Source organism: Pristiophorus japonicus, chromosome 19, assembly GCF_044704955.1.
Source record: "Pristiophorus japonicus isolate sPriJap1 chromosome 19, sPriJap1.hap1, whole genome shotgun sequence".
In the NCBI taxonomy this organism is placed as follows: domain Eukaryota; kingdom Metazoa; phylum Chordata; class Chondrichthyes; family Pristiophoridae; genus Pristiophorus; species Pristiophorus japonicus.
This window is the reverse complement of record NC_091995.1, coordinates 81498888-81523482: the sequence shown is the minus strand read 5'-3', so window position 1 is coordinate 81523482 and position 24595 is coordinate 81498888. Positions and strand designations below refer to the sequence as shown.

General features: G+C 46.6%; 1 protein-coding gene across 3 annotated transcripts in view; it reads right to left on the bottom strand.

Annotated features, from left to right (window-relative positions):
* The window catches only part of LOC139229995 (BTB/POZ domain-containing protein KCTD5-like), a 32897-nt gene extending 10253 nt beyond the window's left edge, over positions 1-22644 (bottom strand). For all 3 annotated transcript variants that reach the window (XM_070861703.1, XM_070861704.1, XM_070861702.1), the window contains exons 1-5: positions 22465-22644; positions 13323-13431; positions 9115-9206; positions 997-1092; positions 99-224 (exon numbers count right to left, since the gene is read on the bottom strand). In XM_070861703.1, the coding sequence (XP_070717804.1) occupies positions 99-224; positions 997-1092; positions 9115-9206; positions 13323-13431; positions 22465-22614 (573 nt within the window). In that variant the 5' untranslated portion in view covers positions 22615-22644. The remainder of the gene's footprint in view (positions 1-98; positions 225-996; positions 1093-9114; positions 9207-13322; positions 13432-22464) is intronic.
* Positions 22645-24595: the final 1951 nt, after the last annotated feature.

The window sequence follows — 24595 nt, the reverse complement described above, 5'->3', positions numbered from 1 at the left end:
CACAAGCCAGTGGCTTCAGATCCCTCCCCGCCAACCCTTTTCCCTCCCTCCCTCCCCGCCCAGCCCGAATCTCGCTCGACACAACACGTACGCCTCACCTTAACTTTCCGGCTCGGTTCACAGCTTATCCCGTTGGTGGTGTTGTGCAGCTCCTTGGAAACGACGCACAGGAACTCCGCCTGGTCTTCATTCCCGTAGTTGTAGGAAGATCCGATGCTGACCAACTGCAACAACAACAACAGCAGCAGCAGCGTGCGTTTATACAGCACCTCGGACGTCGGATTAAATCCCGCAGTGCGCCGGAGAGGCTCCCGCAAAACAGGCGCCAAGCCAGGGTAATTGAGAGGGGTAATTACAGGCTCGGTCACAGAGCGGAGTTTGGTGGAGGGTCCGGGAGAGAGCTTTGGCGGGGGGGGTGTGGAGAGAAGAGTGTCTGGGAGAGGGCCCGGGGGGGTTCCAGGAGGGGGCTGGGAGAGGGCAGTGCACAGACGGGTTTAAAGAAGGAATGGAGGTAGATAGACAGGTGGGTTTAGGGAAAGAACTCCACAGATTGGGGCCTAGGCTGATGCCAATGGGGCAAAGGGAGAGAGGATGCACAAGAGGCCATAGTTACAGGAATGGAGATGAAGAAATATATAGATGTTGCAACAGGCTACGGAGCCCAACCAGTCTGTAACAACGCATACCCTGTAATCGAGCAAATAAGACATAACCCTATTTACCCACCCTGTTCGCAAATTCTCCTTTCATCCAAAGCTCCAATCTGACCTTTAATGTTGACACTTCCTGCCTCAACCACTAACCCTAGAAGTAAATTCCATGGTCTCCATTCTAAATCTCACAGGGCTGGTCTTTGTTTTGAAGGGCGGGGAAAATGTTGAGGTTCAGTGCCTTTTAACGGGTCACAGTAAATCAATAAGAGATGCCAGTGTGATTCTGCGGCTTCTAATCGAGCATTCGCGACACTAAACCACAGGCACCCTTGCCCGGCCTCACCTGTTCAAACTTCCAGCCGTCAGACATGGTGGAAACCATCTGTGTCAGCTCCTCCTCCTGACACTGAAGGACTCGGTAAACATGTTTTGTGGGAACCTGCAGAAATGAGATAACGCGGACTGTAATTAGCATCTTCCATCACGCCACACATTCAGCAATTCACTTTATCTGGTTGACACTAATACAGGCACACAGGATATTTGCCTTTATTAGCCAGGCCATAGAATACAAGAGCAGGGAAATTATGCTTGAACTGTACAAAACACTAGTTAGGCCACAGCTGGACTACTGCAGGAAGGATGTGATTGCACTAGAGAGGGTGCAGAGGATGTTGCCTGGACGGGAGAATTTTAGCCGGTTAGGAAAGATTGGATAGGCTGGGACTATTTTCTTTGGAACACAGGAGGCTGAGGGGAGACCTTAGGAGGTGTATAAAATTATGAGAGGCCTAGATAGAGTGTTTAGGAAGGACCTATTTCCCTTAGTAGAGGGGTGAATAACCAGATTTAATAAAGTAATTAGTAGGAGGTTTAGAGGGGATTCAAGGAGAAATGTTTTCCCTCAGAGCGTGGTGGGGGTCTGGAACTCACTGCCTGAAAGGGGGGTAGAGGCAGAAACCCTCATAACATTTGGATATGCACAGGGCTACAAACCAAGAGCTGGAAAGTGGGATTAGGCTGGCTAGCTCTATCAGCCAGCATGGGAACGATGGGCCAAATGGCCTCCTTCTGTGCTGTAAATTTCTATGATTGAGTTTTTTTGGAATAATAATTACAGTTAACCCTCATTATAACACTATTATTTGGTTACCAGCCTACACCTGCTTTACAACAGCTAATGAATTCCTCGGTCAATTAGCTACGCTCCTCTGTGTGGATGCCAAAGGAGCACCTACATTCTTGTACGAAATGGGAAATCATTCCTGGAAGATGGCACTTTCAGGGAGATTTGCTGGAAACAGAGATACTGCAGCATTTTTAATTGAATTCAGCACTTTTAATCGCTGAATATGTTAACATACCAGAGACTCACCAATACTATAATATCTCAGTAACTACTTCATACAGCTGATTTCTGGCAAACACATGCACTGAATTTTGAAGCAGGAAACCCTTTCCCCGGGCAAATTACCGCGGAAATATACAATCAGAATACAAGTAAGCTAACTTTATTGCATAGCACACTCACTTATAGTCAACCCACAGTCCAATTTTACAGAGGCAGTGAAGTATAGCCAACCTCGGATTTTTTTTTTAATATATATAAAGGAATTATTTTCTCAGATTATTGGTGAAAGATTGTGCTCCCTTGTTGCAGACTCCCGAACCAGGGGAAACATCCTCCCAGCATCTACCCTGTCAGACTGATTCCTGGGATAGGGGGATTGCCCTATGAGGAGAGATTGAGGACACGAAGTCTATAGTCCCTAGAATAACATAAGAAATAAGGAGCAGGAGTAGGCAATTTAGCCCCTCGAGCCTGCTCCGCCATTTAATAAGATCATGGTTGATCTCATCATGAAATCAGCTTCACTTCTCTGCCCACTCCCCATAACCCTTTACTCCCTTATCGCTCAAACATCTGTCTATCTCCACCTTAAATATATTCAATGACCCAGCCTCCACAGCTCTCTGGGGCAGAGGATTCCACAGATTTACAACCCTCAGAGAAGAAATTCTTCCTCACCTCAGTTTTCAATGGGCGATCCCGGTTCTAAAACAATGCCCCCTAGTTCTAGAATCCCCCACAAGGGGAAACATCCTCTCTGCATCTACCTGGTCAAGCCCCCTCATTATCTTATATGTCTCAATAAGATCACCTCTCATTCTTCTGAACTCCAATGAGTACAGGCCCAACCTACTTAACCTTTCTTCACAGTCAACCCCTTCATCGCAGGAATCAACCGAGTGAACCTTCTCTGAACTGTCTCCAGTGCAAGTATATCTCTCCTTACTCAGTACTCCAGGTGTGGCCTCATCAATACCCTGTACAATTGTAGCGGGACTTCTCTGCTTTTAAACTCCATCCCCCTTGCAATAAAAGCCAACATTCCATGTGCCTTCCTGATTACTTGCTGTACCTGCATACTAACTTTTTGCACAAGGACCCCCAGGGTCCCTCTGTACTGCAGCATTTTGTAAATTTTCTCCATATAAATAATAATTTGCTTTTCGAGTTAGACTGTTGGATAGGAGCGTGCCAACACTTAACAAGCTGGCATGAAATCCCTCAGTATTCGAACAGAGATTCAGCAGGATTTATCTTTCATTAACATCTTCCATCTATCTCGTGTGCCCCCCCGTCTGGCTCCAGTTGTTACGTCTCAATATATCACAGTTCAAATATCACATTTTACAATTGAAGAGTCAGTCATTATAAATTTCAGGTGTGGTCAAACAGCCAATGATTGCAGAGAATGAGTCAGGAGCATAAAATTTGTAAACGTGATTACTAAGGGAGCACTTCAGCTGTGATCTTGGAAAGGCCGCATTGGCAGTCAAACAAATACAACATAAAAGAAAAGACAGACTTGCATTTATATAGCACCTTTCACAACCTCAGGATGTCCCAAAGTGCTTTACAGCCAATTATGTACTTTTTGGAGTGTGGTCACTGTTGTAATGTGGGAAACGCGGCAGCCAATATGCGCACAGCAAGCTCCCACAAACAGCAATGATAATCTGCTTTTGTTATGTTGATTGAGGGATATTGTCCAGGACACCAGAGATAACTCCCCTGCTCTTCTTCGTAATAGTGCTTTTACGTCCACTTGAGAGAGCAAACAGGGCCTCGGTTTAACGTCTCATCTGAAAGACGGCACCTCAGACAGTGCAGCACTCCCTCAGCACTGCACTGGGAGCTCAGGTCCCTGGAGGCCTTCAAAAGGCCCAGCAGGGAGTCCAGGGAGCAGCTTCGAGGAGGAGGTGCAGCGGTAGTCGGAGAGGCCTACAAAAGGCCCAGCAGAGTGTCTGGGGAGCGGCAGTCAAAGAGGTCTACAAAAGGCCAGCTGATGCAGCTGCAGGGAGAGAAGGCAAGAAAGAAATAGAAGGGTGACGTCACAGCCAAGGGGGTAAGTGATTGGCGAGTAGTTTTTCTTTTTCTTTACCAGTAAGTAACCTTTTAGCATTGTTGTTGCCAAATTAATGTAAGGGTTAAGTCATGACAGGAGAGCTCGGACACGCATTATGCTCCTCCTGTGCTACGTGGGAAGTCAGGGATGCTTCCAGTGTCCCTGACAACTACATGTGTGGGAAGTGCATCCGCCTGCAGCACCTGATAGACCGCATTGCGGCACTGGAGCTGCAGGTGGATTTACTTTGGAGCATCCCAAGATGCTGCGGATATCGTGAGTAGCACGTTTAGTGAGTTGGCCACACCGCAGGTAAAGGTTACACAGCCAGATAGGGGATGGGTGACCAACAGGAAGAGCAGTGGAAGGAAGGTAGTGCAGGGATCCCCTGCGGTCATCCCCCTGCAAAACAGATACACCGCTTTGGGTACTGTTGAGGGGGATGACTCATCAGGGGAGAGCAACAGCAGTCAAGTTCATGGCACCGTGGGTGGCTCTGCTGCACAGGAGGGCAGGAAAAAGAGTGGGAGAGCTATAGTGGTAGGGGATTCTATTGTAAGGGGAATAGATAGACGTTTCTGCGGCCGCAACCGAGACTCCAGGATGGTATGTTGCCTCCCTGGTGCAAGGGTCAAAGATGTCTCGGAGCGGGTGCAGAGCATTTTGAAGGGGGAGGGTGAACAGCCAGTTGTCGTGGTGCATATAGGTACCAATGATATAGGTAAAAAAATGGGATGAGGTCCTACAAGACGAATTTAGGGAGCTAGGAGCTAAACTAAAAAGTAGGACCTCAAAAGTAGTAATCTCAGGATTGCTACCAGTGCCACGTGCTAGTCAGAGTAGGAATCGCAGGATAGCTCGGATGAATACATTGCTTGAGGAGTGGTGCAGAAGAGAGGGATTCACATTTCTGGGGCATTGGAACTGGTTCTAGGGAGGTGGGACCAGTACAAAACGGACGGTCTGCACCTGGGCAGGACCGGAACCAATGTCCTAGCGTGAGTGTTTGCTAGTGCTGTTGGGGAGGGGTTAAACTAATATGGCAGGGGGATGGGAACCAATGCAGGGAGACAGGGGGAAGTAGAATGGGGGCAGAAGCAAAAGATAGAAAGAAGAAAAGTAAAAGTGGAGGACAGAGAAACCTAAGGCAAAAAGCAAAAAGAGCCACATTACAGCAAAATTCTAAAGGGGTAAAGTGTGTTAAAAAGACAAGCCTGAAGGCTCTGTGCCTCTATGCGAGGAGTATTCGAAATAAGGTGGACAAATTAACTGCGCAGGCAGCAGTTAACTGGTATGATGTAATTGGCATCACGGAGACATGGCTCCAGGGTGACCAAGGCTGGCAACTCAACATCCAGGGGTATTCAACATTTAGGAAGGATAGACAGAAAGGAAAAGGAGGTGGGGTGGCATTGCTGGTTAAAGAGGAAATTAATGCAATAGTAAGGAAGGACATTAGCTTGGATGATGTGGAATCGGTATGGGTGGAGCTATGGAATACCAAAGGGCAGAAAACGCTTGTGGGAATTGTGACCACCAACAGTAGTAGTGAGGTTGGGAACAAGAAATTAAGGATGCGTGCAATAAAGGTACAGCAGTTATCATGGGCGACTTTAATCGACATATTGATTGGGCTAACCAAACTGGTAGCAATGCGGTGGGAGGAGGATTTCCTGGAGTGTATTAGGGATGGTTTTCTAGACCAATATGTCGAGGAACCAACTCGAGGGCTGGCCATCCTAGACTGGGTGATGTGTAATGAGAAAGGGCTAATTAGCAATCTTGTTGTGCGAGGCCCCTTGAGGAAGAGTGACCATAATATGGTAGAATTCTTTATTAAGATGAAGAGCGACACAGTTAATTCAGAAACTAGGGTCCTGAACTTAAGGAAAGGTAACTTCGATGATCTGAGACGTGAATTGGCTAGAATAGACTGGCGAGTGATACTTAAAGGGTTGATGGTGGATAGGCAATGGCAAACATTTAAAGATCACATGGATGAACTTCAACAATTGTACATCCCTGTCTGGAGTAAAAATAAAACAGAGAAAGTGGCTCAACTGTGGCTAACAAGGGGAATTAAGGATAGTGTTAAATCCAGGGAAGAGGCATATAAATTGGCCAGAAAAAGCAGCAATCCTGAGAACTGAGAGAGGAGGACAAAGGATTTAATTAGGAGGGGGAAACTAGAGTATGAGAGGAAGCTTGCTGGGAACATAAAAACTGACTGCAAAAGCTTCTATAGATATGTGAAGAGAAAAAGATTAGTGAAAACAAACGTAGGTCCCTTGCAGTCAGATTCAGGTGGATTTACAATGGGGAACAAAGAAATGGCAGACCAGTTGAACAAATACTTTGGTTCTGTCTTCACGAAGGAAGACACAAATAACCTTCCGGAAATACTAGGGGACCGAGGGTCTAGTGAGAAGGAGGAACTGAAGGAAATTCTTATTAGGCAGGAAATTGTGTTAGGGGAATTGATGGGATTGAAGGCCGATAAATCCCCGGGGCCTGATGGTCTGCATCCCAGAGTACTTAAGGAGGTAGCCCTAGAAATAGTGATCATTTTCCAACAGTCTATTGACTCTGGATCAGTTCCTATAGGCTGGAGGGTAGCTAATGTAACACCACTTTTTAAAAAAGGAGGGAGAGATAAAACGGGTAATTATAGACCGGTTAGCCTGACATCGGTAGTGGGGAAAATGTTGGAATCAATTATTAAAGATGAAATAGCAGCACATTTGGAAAGCAGTGACAGGATCGGTCCAAGTCAGCATGGATTTATGAAAGGAAAATCATGCTTGACAAATCTTCTAGAATTTTTTGAGGGTGTTTCCAGTAGAGTGGACAAGGGAGAACCAGTGGATGTGATGTATTTGGACTTTCAAAAGGCTTTTGACAAAGTCCCACACAAGAGATTGGTGTGCAAAATTAAAGCACATGGTATTGGGGGTAATGTACTGACGTGGATAGAGAACTGGTTGGCAGACAGGAAGCAGAGAGTCGGGATAAACGGGTCCTTTTCAGGATGGCAGGCAGTGACTAGTGGGTTGCCGCAGGGCTCAGTGCTGGGACCCCAGCTATTTACAATACACATTAATGATTTGGATGAGGGAATTGAGTGTAATATCTCCAAGTTTGCAGATGACACTACGCTGGGTGGCAGTGTGAGCTGTGAGGAGGACGCTAAGAGGCTGCAGGGTGACTTGGACAGGTTAAGTGAGTGAGCAAATGCGTGGCAGATTCAGTATAATGTGGATAAATGTGAGGTTATCCACTTTGGTGGGAAAAACACGAAGGCAGAATATTATCTGAATGGCGGCAGATTATGAAAAGGGGAAGTGCAACGAGATCTGGGTGTCATGGTACATCAGTCATTGAAAGTTGGCATGCAGGTACAGCAGGCGATGAAGGCGGCAAATGGTATGTTGGCTTTCATAGATTGGGGATTTGAGTATAGGAGAAGGGAGATCTTACTGCAGTTGTACAGGGCCTTGGTGAGGCCTCACCTGGAATACTGTGTTCAGTTTTGGTCTCCTAATCTGATGAAACACGTTCTTGCTATTGAGGGAGTGCAGCGAAGGTTCACCAGACTGATTCCCGGGAAGGCAGGATGGCATATGAGGAGAGACTGGATCGACTGGGCCTGTATTCACTGGAGTTTAGAAGGATGAGAGGGGATCTCATGGAAACATATAAAATTCTGACGGGACTGGACAGGTTAGCTGTAGGAAGAATGTTCCCAATGTTGGGGAAGTCCAGAACCAGGGGACATAATCTAAGGATAAGGGGTAAGCCATTTAGGACTGAGATGAGGAGAAACTTCTTCACTCAGAGAGTTGTTAACCTGTGGAATTCCCCAGCGCAGAGAGTTGTTGATGCCAGTTCATTGGATATATTCAAGAGGGAGTTAGATGTGGCCCTTACGGCTAAAGGGATCAAGGGGTATGGAGAGAAAGCAGGAAAGGGGTACTGAGGTGAATGCTCAGCATGATCTTATTGAATGGTGGTGCAGGCTCGAAGGGCCTACACCTGCACCTATTTTCTATGTTCCTATGAGTGAGACTTGAACCCATAACCTTGTGACTCAGAGGCAAGGGTGCTGCCCACTGATCCACAGCTGACATACTTGAAAATGCACTAGTTGAGCAGCATGGGCTTCGTTTAAATTTTATTTCAAACTACTGTCAACTCCTTTAAAATAGCAGAGGGAGGAATTTAATTTGAGCAAATTAAGCATGCAAACCCTGCTGACTCAAAGTGAAACTTTATGTTGTCACCTCTACGTTAACCCTTGGAGATGTTGCTGTGGAATGCCTGCCCAGGCACCACTCCATTATCCAGTATCTGAGCTCCCCCTGGTGGCTCAGTTGGTAACTACACCACATGGTGGGGAACTGAACCAGGAAGACTCGAGCCGCAGCGCTAGGGAGGACGGAAAAACAATGATAGAACGGCTCCTGGTGCAATTTTGTGACTCCCACGAGGAAAGGCACCCGTGAGGGTATCGATTAGGGACACGGTAATACTTCCCCGCCCAGTCGAATAGCCTGCTGACAGTGAACCGGTAAGCTCACATCTGAAGATCATCATCATAGGCAGTCCCTCGAAACGAGGATGACTTGCTTCCACGCCAAAAAAGGATAAGTTCACAGGTGTTCCAATGAAGGACCTAAAGTTCCAGGTCCTGAACTACATCCTGAAGGGTGCGTGGATTTTTTTTAACGTGTGGTGACCGTTGCACACCAGCCACCACAACGGGCTTGACAGAGCTAGGTCTTGGTCCAGTGGCAAGGATTAACCAAGACAAACTGGAGACCTGCTCTGCTGCACGGACCTAGCGCGCACACATATCGCAGTGTGGGCACATCTGAAGAACAGCCTTGGGGGAAGGCAGCACGTAATTCTACGCTGGCATGAATAAGCAGCTTTGGGAGAGGTCAAAAAATGGAGGGGGTGGAAAGAGTATCCAATATTTTGCTTGTTCCTTCCTACCCATTCCTTAACCGCCACCACTCCCCTCCCCTCCCCCGACGCCATTCTCTTACCTGTGTGGGTTTACAGTCTCTCTCTTTGATCTTCTCTTTCACTAATTTAATGAGAGGTGTGATGTTGTAAAACTCTGCTTCTTCTAGGACACCTGCAAGAGAGAAACATTATTATAATTGCTGTGGCCACAAGTGTCTGTGATTCAGTGCAACCCTGGCAGAGTTTTTACAAGGACACACAAGACCATCTGAAGCTATCCTTTTCAAAACCACAACATATTTAATTTTAGTGCCGACAATTAAACTAGTTTTCCTATACTTTTCCCAACCCTGACCACCTCATTCTGTCTGCTGCTACCAGCCAAGAGGAAACTTCAGCCCTGCTTCTACAGAGTGCAAGCTAACGTTTTTAAAAAATGTGTTCCTGAGATGTGGGCATCGCTGACAAGGCCGACATTTATTGCCCATTCCTAATTTCCCCTCGAGAAGGTGGTGGGGAGCCACTTTCTTGAGCTGCTGCAGTGTTTTTCCTCGCAGTTTGATACAACTGAGTGGCTTGCTAGGCGGTTTCAGAGGGCAGTTAAGAGTCAACCTTGCTGTGGGTCTGGAGTCACAAATCGGCCAGACTGGGCAAGAACGGCAGATTTCCTTCGCTAAAGGATATTAGTGAAATAGATGAGTTTTTGCAACAATGGGTTTCATGATCACCGTTACTGATACTAGCTTTTTATTCCAGATTTATTTAATTAACTGAATTTAAATTCCCCAGCTGCTGTGATGGGATTTGAACTCACGTCACTGGATCATTAGTCCAAGCCCCTGGATTACTGGTCCAGGAACATAATCACAATGCTACCGTACAGCTTACTGTACTCAATGCCAACTAATGATACCCATTTTGAGTTGAAGCAAGCTGCCAGATTGTGTCCGCATTTACAGGCAGGCAGGACGCTCTCAGCAGATGCAAAATGCCTCCTCTCTAACAAGCTGCACTTTTCAAAATGAGGTGAGACAGAAACATAGAACAACAGGGGACTCATCAGAGAGCTTGAGCAGGCACATCATTGACACCAAATGAGAGTATTTATGAGATTCTGTCGCACACACGACTAATGATTACACTTCGCCCTCCTACCAGTTCATCTGGTGAGAGTCCTGTGGATAAGACAAAAGGATTGTTTGAGGGGAGAGAAAATCACAAACAGAGAGGATGGAGATAAAAATGATAAAAGCACAGATGGCTTATAAGAAAATCAGAAAATGAATCTTTGCACAAAAAAGCTGGTCCTTTCATGAGAACTGAAAATGACCTTTTAGGAGCAGGAACGGGCAATGAGGCCCTACAATTGATCAACTGTAACTCGACCGAGTTACTTAACATGACCTTTCCGCTATCGATCTGAAACGTTAGCTCTGTTTCTCGCTCCAAAGATGCTGCCTGACCTGCTGAGTATTTCCAACATTTTTATCTTTTTATTCCACAACTGTATTGCTGGACTTGCCTGCTTATATTTCAGTATTTGCATCTTCCCCACAGTGAGCAATTTGCTTCAATCAGTTGCCTTCTAGAGTTTAGAAGAATGAGAGGTGATCTCATTGAAACATACAAAATTCTTACAGGGCTTGACAGGGTAGCTGCAGAGAGGATGTTTCCCCCAGGCTGGGGATCGAGAACCAGGGGTCACAGTCTCAAAATAAGGGGTCGGCCATTTAGGACTGAGATGAGGAGAAACTTCTTCACTCAAGAGTGGTGAATCTCTGGAATTCTCAACTCCAGAGGGCTGTGGAGGCTCAGTCATTCAAAACAGAGATCAACGGAGTTTTGGATACCAAGGGAACCAAGGGATATGGGGAGCAGACGTGGAAGGTGGAGTTGAGGTCGAAGATCAACCATGATCTTATTAAATGGCGGAGCAGGCTCGCGGGGCCGAATGGCCTGTTCCTGCTCCTATTTCGTATGTTCGTATGTTCTTGTCTTCATAATCTTGAAAACTACTCCTCTTTGCTAAGGACATTAATGGCATAGCGTAAATTCACCCGCATGAATTGGCCAGTAACGGGAGAATATAGTTACGAGGATAGATGAGAGATACAGGTCTCTTGGCACTAGAGCGGAGCAAGTTGAAAGGAGAAACGGTTGTAAAAAGCATAATTGAAATGAGCTGCGATATAGTGAAAACTATTTCCTCTGGCTGGAGAATGTGTGACCAAGGGTCAATGATTTAACATTGAGGGAAGCAGTTGGGAGAGATTTCTTTACACATGCATGGAATGGTTTGCCACAAGAAGTGTTTGAGTCAGAGACTGTTGCATCTTTTAAAGGGTGAATTGGATAGATGTTGGAAAAAGTGGAAAATACAAGGCCACGGGGAGAGAGTGGAGCAGTGGGATTAGTTTTGGATCAGATCAGCCATGATCTTATTGAATGGCAGAGCAGGCTCGAGAGGCCGTATAACCTACTCCTGCTCCTATTTCTTAATTCATCTCAAACTGTTTCCACCGGTCATATATCCTGCATGGCTACTATTGGTACTATCACAAGGTGTGCCACCAGAGGGCACAGCAGTAGGAGACTTGTATAGGTGTGCCTGGCCTAGTATAAAAGGCAGGCCACCAGATGTGATTCTCACTCTGGAGTGAACAAATAAAGGACTATGGTCACTACAGTTCAAGTACAACATTGCCTTGTGGAGTCATTATTAGAGAATCTAAGGACACAACACCACCGGTGACCGTTCTTTAACCAGCAGTACTTCACTGTAGTGTTATAGCTTGGAGGGTTGTGGAGCTGGAGGAGATTACAGTGTAGGGGAGGGGCGAGGCCATGGAGCGATTTGAAAACAAGGATGAGAATTTTAAAATTGAGGCGTTGCTTAACCGGAAGCCAATGCCGGTCAGCGAGCACAGGGATGATGGGTGAACGGGACTTAGTCCTTTATTAAAGAACATTATTTCACTATGGTTAAAAGGAGAAATAAATCGGCTTTATTTCAGATGTAACCAACCCACTTTAAATTTGCATCTGAGTTTGTAAAGAAAAATCAGGACCTGCAACCAAGCGATTCGTCAAGGTTATTTTGCTCTACTACTCAATGGGGCAAACAAAAACAAAACTATGGCACATGGATTTCAACACTGGTAAGTATGAGGTCATCGATTTTGGACCAAAAAAGAATAGAGCCGAATATTTTTTAAATGGTGAAAAGTTAGGAACAGTGGCAGTCCAAAGAGATTGAGGGGTCCATGTGCACAGACTACTAATATGTAGTGATCAGGTACAAAAAAATAATCAGAAAGGCTAATGGAATGTTAGCTTTTGTATCTGGAGGACTGGAATATAAAGGGAGGAAGTTTTGCTACAGCTGCACAAAGCCCTGGTTAGACCACATCTGGAGCACTGTGTACCATTCTGGAAACCGCACGTTAGGAAGGATATATTGGCCTTGGCAGGAGCGCAGCATAGATTCACCAGAATGTTACCAGGTCTCCAAGGATTACATGATGAAGAGAGGTTTGAAGACAAAGAAAGGCTTGGATTTATATAGATGTCTCAAAGCACTTTACAGCCAATGAAGTACTTTTGGAGTGGTGTCATTGTTGTAATGTAGGAAATGCAGCAGCCAATTTGTGCACAGCAAGCTCCCACAAACAGCGATGTGATAATGCACAGATAATCTGTTTTTGTTATGTTGATTGAGGGATAAATATTGGTCAGGACACCGGGGATAATGCCCCTGCGCTTCTTCGAAATAATGCCCGTGGGACCCGAGGGGGCAGACGGGGCCTCGGTTTAACTTCTCATCTGAAAGACGACACCTCCAACAGTGCAGCGCTCCCTCTGCACTGCACCGGGAGTGTCAGCCTAGATTTTGTGTGCTCAAATCCCTGAAGTGGAACTTGAACCCATAACCTTCTGACTCAGAGACATGTGCGCTGCCCATGGAGCCACAACTGACCATCAACTTACACCAATGATTACATAAACTTGTATTCCCTGGAATATAGATGGTTATGGGTGATTTGATTGAGGTTTTTAAGAGCTTGAAAGGAATTTGATAGAGTAGATAGAAAATTTCTCCGCAGACGGGGAGTCTAGGACAAGGGGACATAACCTTAAAATCAGAAACCAGACCATTTAGCTAACTGTGGGTATAAAAGGATATGGCAGCAAGATGGGTAAATGGAGTTAGGATACAGCCATGATCTCATTGAATACAGGCTCAAGGAGCCTACTCTTCTTCCTACGTTCCCAAGTGTACACGCCTTACCTTCCTCTGCCAGCTCCTTGTTGATGACCAGTTTGCCATGTCGGAGATAGTTCAAAATCGGCCCGAAGTACGTGGGGTCCCGGTCAATCAGGTATGCACCCGTCTCGTCCTGAGGAACAAAGTCACTGGTTTACTATTTTTGAAGACATAGCCCAGCCAAAGGTGGGCGGGTGGCACATAAATCTGCCCTGCCACTCTCGGCAATGTACATGAGGTTGCACAATTCCCTGCCCACTGGATTCACCAGCATGGAAGGTGTGCAGCCAAGCTTCCCGAACAGGGAACGCAGTGCTGTCACCAGCCGTATTTATTGTACTGACACCAAAACTAGAGGCAAAACACAGTTGAGCCAGCATACTGCAATATTGTGCAATATGCCTGGCGTGCCAATTTTATTTTGCTCAACATGCAATACACCAGAGATTCACCGGTACCCATCATCATCATCGATACCATACACCTCAGTAAGGTCATTTCTGGTCGAAACACTGAATTTCAAGGCACTAAAACAATAACTTGTATTTATATAGCGCCTTTAACATAGTGAAACGTCCCAAGGCACATCACAGGAGTATTATGAGATTAAAAATTTGACACCGAGCTGCACAGGGAGAAATTGGGGCAGGTGATCAAAAGCTTGGTCAAAGAGGTAGGTTTTAAGGAGCGCCTTGTAGGAGGAGAGAGAGATAGAGAGGCAGAGAGGTTTAGGCAGGAAGTTCCAGAGCTTGGACCCATGGCAACAGAAGGCACAGCCACCGATGGTTGAGCGATTATAATTAGGGATGCTCAAGAGGGCAGAATTAGAGGAGCGCAGACATCTCGGGGGGGGTTGTGGGGCTGGAGGAGATTACAAAGATAGGGAGCGGCGAGGGCCATGGAGGGATTTGTAAACAAGGACGATAATTTTGAAATTGGTTGCGTATGCAAACTGAAATAGAAACAGACAGTCTGGATAGAGTGGGGGGGGGGGGGGGTGGGGGGGACTAATTGGGTAGCTCTGGCAATGAACTAGCATAGGCACATTGGGCCTCCTTCTGTGTCATCAGATTCTATCTGAATACAACTATACAATTAACCAGATTATTTGACACAGCGACAAGTGCAGTCAATCTGTGAAGACTCTTTAAGGAATTAACTTCTCACACTCTATTGATGAATCGTCATACGGATAAAAAAACAACAATTAGCTCTTTTTATTCTGAAGTGCAACCTCGATCCAGGATTTTGACAAACGCATTCTGTATTTCCTCAGGATTTGGCAGCAATAATGCTACATATCCTGCCCTGCCCCCATTCACAAACCTTCACACCAATTAAGGAATTCAATTCTTCCCATTATCAAGTCACTAAGTCCTAAACTCTGGAATTCGTTCCCTAATCCGCTCCGCCTCTCTTTCCTCCTTTAAGACGCTTCTTAAAACTTATCTCATCGACCAAGCTTTTGGTCATCTGCCCCAATATCTCCTTAAATGGCTCGCTGTCAAATTTTAGTTTGTTTTTGATAACGCTCCCTTGAAGCGCCTTGGGACCATGCTCTGGAGCTCGTGTGCAGCTTTTAAATGGGAAAAACCGCGCATATTTTGAATGGACCGTATTGTCCCTTAAAGGGGCCACGCACCCAAAAAAAAATTAAAAGGGAACTTTGCTTGGGACATTTTATTACACTAAAGGCACTATATAAATATAGGTTGCTGTTGTTCATTTTAATAGTTGGGCCTTCAGGTTAGAATCACACAGTACTGGATGCCATTCGGCCCGTGTCAGCTCTTTGATAGATCCCTGCTCTTTCCAATTAATCCCTGCTCTTTACACTCCAAAAGTACTTCATTGACTGTAAAGCGCCTTGAGACACCCGGTGGTCATGAAAGGCACCATATATATGCAAGTCTTTCTTTCCTTATAATTTTGTGCAATGTGCCTCCTGTGATGCTTTTAATTCATCGCCTCAAACTGCTCCCAGAACAAACACCACCTGCAGATCAATCTTGTGTTATTCAACTGAAAAATTGACTCGGATCCCCGGGACTAAATCTATAATTCTATTGCTGGCTGTTTTTGCAGTTAAGATGAACACAGTGCCAAAATGTTACCCCCCACCCCGCTATTTAGTTTTACTAAAATCCTGATAATATCACCCAGCCACTCTCCAGCAGCTTCTAACATCCGGCTTAAGAACATCTGCTGGGAAGGGTGTTAGCTTTAAAAGTGTGCAGCTTGACTCAGCGCTATTGCCTCCAAGTCAAAATGCTGTGGGCTCAAACCTCACTCCAAGCACATAACTTGGGCTGTCACTCTGGTGAGAGTGTGCTGTATTGCCACATTAAGAAATAGAAATAGGAGCAGGAGTAGGCCACTCGGTGCCTGTTCCGCCATTCAATAAAATCATGGCTGATCTTCCACCTCAACTCCACTTCCCGCACTAACCCCACATCTCTTGATTCCCTCACTATCCAAAAATCTAGTGATCTCGGTCTTGAATAACAACTTGTATTTAGATAACGTCTTTAAACGTAGTAAAACGTCCCAAGGCGCTTCACAGTAGACAAAATAAATAAATCGAACACCCAGCCACAAGAAGAAATTACGGCAGATTGGTCAAAGAGGTTTTAAGGAGCGTCTTAAGGAGGAAAGAGAAGTAGAGGCGGAGAGGTTTAGAGAGGGAGTTCTAGATCTTCGGGCCCAGGCAGCTGAAGGCACGTCCACCAATGGTTGATCAGGGATAATCGGGGATGCTCTAGAGGGCAGGACTTGAGGAGCGCAGATATCAACGAGCGTAAATATACTCAATGACTGAGCATCCACCAGCGCTCTGGGGTAGAGAATTTCAAAGATGATATGTTAAACATTGCCAGCTGTGGCTCAGTGGGTAGCACTCACACCTCTCGATTCAGACGGCTGAGAGAGCTTGCTGTGCGCAAATTGGCTGCCGCGTTTCCCACATTACAACAGCAACTGCACTCCAAAAGTTCTTCATTGGCTGTAAAGCGCTTTGAGATGTCGGTGGTCGTGAAAGGCGCTAGATAAATCTAAGTCTTTTGTTTTAAACCAAGATCCCATCTGACTCGTCAGATGTAGGTAAAAGATCCCACGGCACTATTCAAAAGATGAGCAGGAAGCTTTCCTGGTGCCCTGACCAACCCTCAACTCATACCACCAGAAACACACAAACTGGTCATTCACCTCATTTGCCATTGTGGAAGCTTGCTGCGTATAAATTGGCTGCTGCATTTGCCCATTCTATATTTAACCACTACACTATAATTCATCGGCTGGGATACCTAGAGGATGCAAAAGCCGCTATTGTGTCAGCTGTGGTTCAGTGGGTAGCACACTCACCTCCGAGTCAAATGGTTGTGGGTTCAAGTCCCACTCCAGGGACTTGAGCACATAAATCTTGGCTGACACTCCAGTGCAGTGCTGAGGGAGTGCTGCACTATCAGAGGTGCCGTCTTTCGGATGAGACGTTAAACGGAGGCCCCGTCTGCTCTCAGGTGACACTATTTCAAAGAGGCGCAGGGGGGTTATCCCTGGTGTCCTGGCTAACATTTATCCCTCAATCAACATAATCAATAAACAAATTATCTGGTCATTATCACATTGCTGTTTGTGGGAGCTTGCTGTGCACAAATTGGTTGCCGTGTTTCCCACATTACAACAGTGACTACACTTCAAAAAGTACTTCATTGGCTGTAAAGTGCTTTGGGAAATCCGGTGGTCGTGAATGGTGCGATATAAATGCAAGTCTTTCTTTTCTTTATATAAATGCAAGATTGTTTGTTCACGGAAACTTCTTTATCAAGAGCAATAATGATCAAAAATGTCAGCTCCTTCAGTGGTGCAGGGGGTTAAGGCACAGCCAATACAGACCAGAAAGTTCTTCGTTCCATTCCCCATCCATGCAAAGTTGACAGAGCTCAGCTGAGGAACCACAATTAGCCCCAAATGTCTCCGAGCTAAGGAGAAATGCACATCGCTGCACTGATGTGTGGCTTAATAAATGGGAGTTTTAAAGTTACTTCTTTTGGGAAATCTCCCAGTGCTTGAAGAGATCGTCTTTGTAGATTAAAGCTCCTCATTAAAGGGCCAGCGTGGAGGCCTTTCCTTTTTAGTGGGGACAGGGTAAGATTCCCTTCCAATTTTCTGTTGGGTGTGTGGTCCCTTTAAAATACCGTGCGCGCGCAGTTTTTCCCCATTTCAAAGCCAGTGAGCCGGCTGCGCGGGACCTCCAGAACGCTGCACAGCAGCACAGCTTAAAGGGAATATTGGTCCCCTCTGCAGCTGCTGTTTTGGGCTTCTGTTGCCTGCACAAGAGCAGTGACTGCGAATCATGGGTAACTCACTAGATGGGAGGTGCTTTGGAACATCTTGAAAAGGCGCAATTTGACAAGGTACAATTTATTTTTCCAATTCTGGATGAGCAGAAATTTTCTCCAATTGAATATTGGGAAGATCAAAGCCATCGTTTTCAGTCCCGCCACAAACTCCGCTCCCTAGCCACTGACTCCATCCCTCTTCTGTCTGAGGCTGGACCAGCCTGTTCACCTTGGTGTCATATTTGACCCTGAACTAAGCATTCGACCACATACCTGCAGCATATCTAAGACCGCCTATTCCCACCTCAGTAACATCGCCCGTCTCCGCCCTTGCCTCAGCTCATCCACTGCTGAAACCCTCATCCATGCCTTTGTTAGACGTGACGATTCCAATGCACTCCTGACTGGTCTCCCACTGGCTGCCCTCGTCCTAACTCGCACCAAGTCCCGCTCACCCATCACCCCTGACCTACATTGGCTCCCGGTTAAGCAACACCTCGATTTCAAAATTCTCATCCTTATTTTCAAATCCCTCCATGGCATCACTCACCCCTCCCCATCTCTGAAATCTCCCCCACACTCCGAGATGTCTGCGCTCCTCTAATTCTGCTCTCTTGAGCATCTCTGATTATAAATTGCTCAACCATCGGTGGCCGTGTCCTTCTGTTGCCGAAGCCGCAAGCTCTTTCCTCTAAGACGCTCTTTAAAACCTAACTCTTCGACCAACCTGCCCTAACTGCTACTTATGCAGCTTAGCCCAATACCCGCAAAACCCCTTGGGACGTTTCACTCCATTAAAAGGCGCTATATAATGCAAGTTGTTGTTGTTGAATAGGCTGACAAAGATGCCACTTGTGAGAATAATGCCCTTGCATTTAGACGATTGCCATCCAATGACCTTTGCTGGAAAGCACAAACGTTTATAGACGTCAGGCGAGGGACAGGACAGGAACGGGTGTCTGCTGTGATGCCTTCTATGGCCGATTATTCTGCCAACGCTCACTCTCTGGGCTCACGAATGAAGAGCAGTAACTTCAGTGAAAGACCAGATGGCTGCCAGCTCCAGAGAATCATAGAAACTTACAGCACAGAAGGAGGCCATTCGGCCCGTGCTATTTCTTTGCAAGAGCAGTCGTGCTTAGCCCCACACCCCTTTCTTTTTGTCCGTAATCCTGCAGTACCTGTCCAACTCCCTTTCAAAATTATTTATGGAATCAGCCTGCACCGCCCTTTTAGTTCATGCATTCTAGATTCCGACAACTCTCCGACATCAGTGGAACTAAATCCCAGCAAAGATCAGTGAATTCAAAAAATGAGGAAAATTGAAGGGAATTTTTTTTTTTAAACTTAGAAATAAACAGAATGGTACTGTGAACCTTATCGACTCAGGATCCCAGAACCAATCATGGAGTTGAGCTGCTTGAGACACAGCCTCACAAAATTCACCTTATTAAAAACTTCACACATGGAATGTCAACACCACAGATGTTTCGATTCTTAAGCTGTTCTTGGCAATACGCCTAAAGAATTTCAATGAATTGCTAAAATTTTCAAATGCTCGTTGCTGCCCTCAGTTTTTCTTCTCATAAATGCTGCTCCCTTTTACAAAAGGCCTTTTCCTGCTGTCAGTCAACAGTTTCTCTCAACTCTTTCGAACCGAGATGCATAACTTTACAATGATGCACAATAAACACCCTATCCAACTCCTGGTCCTCTTAAATTACACAAGGATTCACTAAGTTTTTGACTACTTCCAATCAAGACAAATTATAAAACGCAGAGTGTTATAGGACAGAAAAATGTAATCAAGTCGACATCAGTGTTTTTCTCCATGAATTGCCTGGTCTAATCCGGGTGAGATTATGGTAAAGATTAAGACCAAGATTATAGATTCAAGACCCATACTAAAGTTTGAGATGATAATCCTGGTGGCCATCCTAAGGAGCATTGCATTGTCAGAGGTGCATTTGTCCAAATGAGACAACAACTTGTATTTATATAACACCTTTAACATAGTGAAACATTCCAAGGTGCTTCACAGGAGTATTAGAAGACAAAACATTTAACGCCAAGCCGCATAAGGAGAAATTAGGGCATGTGACCAAAAGCTTGATCAAAGAGGTAGATTTTAAGGAGCGTCTTGACGGTGGAAAGAGCGGTAGAGACAGATTACAGAGCTTGGGGCCTAGGCAACAGATCTTAGAAACTGTAGTCCTTCATCAGTTCTGATGAAGAGTGCACACTCAAAATGTCATAGCCATGGCTCAGTGGGCAGCACTTTCACCTGAGTTACAAGGTTGTAGGTTCAAGTCCCACTCCAAAGATCTAGGCCGACACTCCGGTGCAGTACTGAGGGAGTGCTGCACTGTCGGAGGTGCTGTGTGGTTTCAGTATTTTGTTTTTGTTTCCTGTTTATACTGACTCGGTTTGATTACTATCCTTACTCTAGCTATCTGCAGCCTCCCAAGGTCTTTTTCCGGATCGCTGCCTGTGTTTATACTGAACTTGCACTGGTTACTGATATTGCTTTGATAGTCGCTACTGTGCGTAGCCTCTCCTGACAGTCTTTGAGGAATTGTGTGTGTTGCTGCAGATTCTTTTGATCAATGAATGCTTCAATAACGCTGACTCTGGTTGCAATCTCACCAGCGTTCCTTTATGATTATACTGGTTCTGCATCAGTTACGGTCACTGCGATTCTGGGGTATCCCTCCCGAGTGAGCAATTCTCCATGTTTATGCCGACTACGTTAAGAACTCGTAACTCAGGCTGCAGCCACTCCTGGCTCTATACCCTATGTCAGAACTGCTCCATTAATCTCTGAAATAAAAATTGGTCAGGCAGCATCTGTGGAGAAACAATTATCGATACACAGCCCTGGGGTCTCCCTACCTTTCTCTACCACATTCCTGGGCCATGGAAGCCTTCTTCTTTCCAGATGTTCCATGCTTCCTGACCCCACCCACCCCCCCCACTACTCTGCTGTAACCATTTACACCTCGACTAGACCCATCTTTTATTTCTTTACTTGTCCCATTACCATCCCCTTTTGCCTTGCAGCATCGTCCCTTTTGTCAGTTAATCACTCCTGCCCTTCACCCTGTCAGACCTTCCCCTTTGTTCGTTCCTCCCTGCCCTCCTTTTTCCTGCCTCTGTACTAGCTTATGTAGGATAATCCCTACAAATCCCCTGGGAGGACAGACGCACCAATGTCAGCGTCCTCGACCAGGCCAACTTCCTCAACATTGAACCACTGACCACACTTAATCAGCTCCGCTGGACAGGCCACATTGTTCGCATGCCGGACACGAGATTCCCAAAGCAAGCGCTCTATTCGGAACTCCTTCATGGCAAACGAGCCAAATGTGGGCAGAGGAAACGTTACAAGGACATCCTCAAAGCCTTCCTGATAAAGTGAAACATCCCCACCGATACCTGGGAGTCCCTGGCCAAAGACCTAAGTGGAGGAAGTGCATCCAAGAGGGCGCTGAGCACCTAGAGTCTCGTCGCCAAGAGCATGCAGAAATCAGTGCAGGCAGCGGAAAGAGCGTGCGGCAAACCTGTCCCACCCACCCCTTCCCTCAACGACTATCTGTCCCACTTGTGACAGGGACTATGGATCGCATATTGGACTGTTTAGCCACCTAACAACTCACTCATTTTTAGAGTGGAAGCAAGTCTTCCTCGATTCTGAGGGACTGCCTATGATGATGACTAGCTTATAAACTGTTAAGTAACATCTTCCCATTCTGACAAATGATCATAGACTTGAAATGTTAACTCTGTTTCTCTTTCTACAGACGCAGCCTGACCTGCTGAGTGTTACCGGCATTTTCTGCTTTTATATCATTAACATTTCAGGTCAGCGACCTTTCGTCAGAACTGATGACCCTATGCCGACACTCGGTCTCCAACTATGCAGCCAGTAACCATGCCTGCAACCTCCTGCAAATGGACACCATTTTCTGAATTCACTGCCGGAATAGAATGATGGAAGGTGATTCATTAATAACTTTTGAATGGGAACTGGATAAATATTTCTTTGTTACCTCTAGACTTGCCTATTCCAACTCACTCCTGGCCGGCCTCGCATGTTCTACCCTCTGTAAACTTGAGGTCATCCAAAACTCTGCTGTCGGTGTCTTAACTCATCACCCATTCCCCTGTACTGGCTGACTTACACAGGCTGCCAGTTAAGCAACGCCTCGATTTTAAAATTCTCATCCTTGTTTTCAAATCCGTCCATGACCTCGCCACTCCGTATCTCTGTAATCTACTCCAGCCCGATAGTCCTCCAAGATCTATGCCCTCCTGAGCATCCCTGATTATACTCGCTCCACCATTTGCAGCCATGCCTTCTGTTGCCTGGGCCCCAAGCTCTGGAACTCCCTGCCTAAACCGGTCTGGTACCTCGCTCTCCTCCTTCAAGACGCTCCTTAAAACCTACCTCTTGGACCAAAGCTTTGGGCCACCTGTCCTAACACTTAACACGTGTCAAATTTTGTTCATTAACGCTCCTGTGAAGCACCTTGGGAGGTTTTGGTATGGTAAAGGCGCTACATAAATGCAAGTTGTTGCTGGAGGGGGAAATTGTGCAGGGCTGTGGGGAAAGGAGCAGGGGGGAGTGTGGGACTGACTGGGATTGCTGCTGGGGCCAGCACAGGCAGCTGGGCTGAAGGGCTGAAGGGCTGAAGGGCCTCGTGTGCTATGTGCACTCTGAGCTGTTCGGATGGGAAGCCGCAGCCTGGGTTTCTCTCTCTCTCTCTCTCTCTCTTTGAGCTTGTTGAGGCCCGCTATCCCCAGGCCGCCGCCCCGGGCCCTTCACTCACCCGGTCCGACAGCAGCTCGCCCTCCTCCTGGCACAGCCGGTACAGGAACGACTTCTCCTCGCGGCACAAGGTCTGGCGGGTGGTCAGGAAGTGCGTGCCGCCCACATTGAGCCGAACCCACTTGTTATTCGGCTCCTTCCCCTCCGCCATCTTAGGCTCCGGTCGGCCGCCCCGCAGCACAGTGCGCCTGCGCAACAGACCCCGCCTCCCACACCAGGGAGGTCGGGGACGAGCTGGGAGTTGTAGTCAGCGGCCGAATGGCAGGCTGGGAGTTGTAGTGCATGGGAGGCTGGGCCTGGGGTGGGCTGGGCTCTGGGCCTGGGGCGGGCTGGGCTCTGGGCCTGCCTCCCCTTCCTTCCCTCTCACACTGACGCTGCATGGAACGCTCCCCCATCCTCCCGCCCTGACATTATTTCTGGGCTGTGGCTCCCACACAGTTGCTGTCACTCTGTTTGTCTCCAACTCCTTTTATACCTCATTCTATCTGTAAAGTCCCCCATTGGTCTGTGCCCTCCTTGGTCCAGCCATATGTTGGCAACACCGAAGCTACCGACTTTGGGGCCCCCCGCCACAAACTCTGTTCCCGAGCCCCCGCCTGCCCCTGGCCCACGTCTGAAGCTGAACCAGGCTGTCCACAACCTCGGCATCCTTTATGACCCCGAGATAAACTGGCGACCATATAATCCATGCCCTCACGCAGACCGCCTGTTCCCATCTCCGTAACATCGCACCTCTCATCCGCTGCTGAAACCCTCATCCATGCCTTTGTTACCTCTAGACTTGACTACTCCAACGCACTCCTGGCTGGCCTCCCACATTCTACTCTACGTAAACTTGAGCTCCAAAACTCTGTTGCCTGCATCCTAACTCGCACCAGGTCCCGCTCACACATCACCCCAGTGTTATATTGGCTCCTGCTCCCGCAACGCTTAGATTTCAAAATTCTCATCTTCGTCATCAAATTCCTCAATGGCCTCCACCTCTCTATCCTTGTCATGTCCTCCAGGCCAACAACCCTCCGAGATCTCTGTTCCTCCAATTCTGGCCTCTTCGGCCTGCCCGATTTTAATTGCTCCACCACCTTCAGCTGCCAAGGCCCCAAGCTCTGGAATTCCATCCCTAACCCCCTCTAACTCTCAACCTCTGCTCCTTTTAGCTTACCTCTTTGACCAAGTCACCTGTTTCAGGGCTTGACAGGGTAGATGCAGGGAGGATGTTTCCTCTGACTGGGGAGACTAGAAGCAGGGGTCACAGTCTCAGATTAAGGGGTCGGCCAGTTAGGACTGTGATGAGGAGAAATTTCTTCACTCAGAGTGGTGAATCTTTGGAATTCTCTACTCCTGATGGCTGTGGAGGCTCAGTCGTTGAGTATATTCAAGACAGAGATATATAGATTTTTGGATATTGAGGGAATCAAGGGATATGGGGATTGTGCAGGAAAGTGAAGTTGAGGTAAATCAGCCATGATCTTATTGAATGGTGGAGCAGACTCAAGAGGCCAAATATCCTACTCCTGCTCCTATTTCTTATGTTCTTGTTAACACTCCCGTGAAGCACCTTGGGACATTTTACATTAAAGGAGCTATATAAATGCAAGTTGTGTGTATTTAGGACTCTTTCTTTATCCCACTCATGTACATTGCTTCACTGTTATATAATCTGTACCTCAATGTCTTTAAATCTCAAGGAGCATTGTCCAAAATGTCAAGGGGTGGGTAGAAGCCTGCTACGGAGAGAGATTAGGAACTTGGGCTTGGGAGGGAGCAGGAGAAGTGATAGAGCAGTGCTATATTATTACAATATATTAGGCACAGAGAAAAGGGAGCCGATTATAACTTCACCCCCGACCGCCTCATTTTGGCAGAAACAGGTGAGGGTGCAATTAAATTAGAGTAGCGAACTTACCCACTCCTTTATCGAACATGTGTCCAAATTTATACTAGACTGATCACCCTCTTACAAGTATTACCAAATGAAAATGCTTTAAACAAGGAACAACGAGTTGGTCCTGAACTAACATTTAATACAAACTGATAAGCAAATTTTAAAACCTTTGACACTTTTACATTGTTGCAGGTGTAAATGAAACTGTTTTTCTCTTCCATCCTTGTCTCTTTGCAAGTGTCAACTT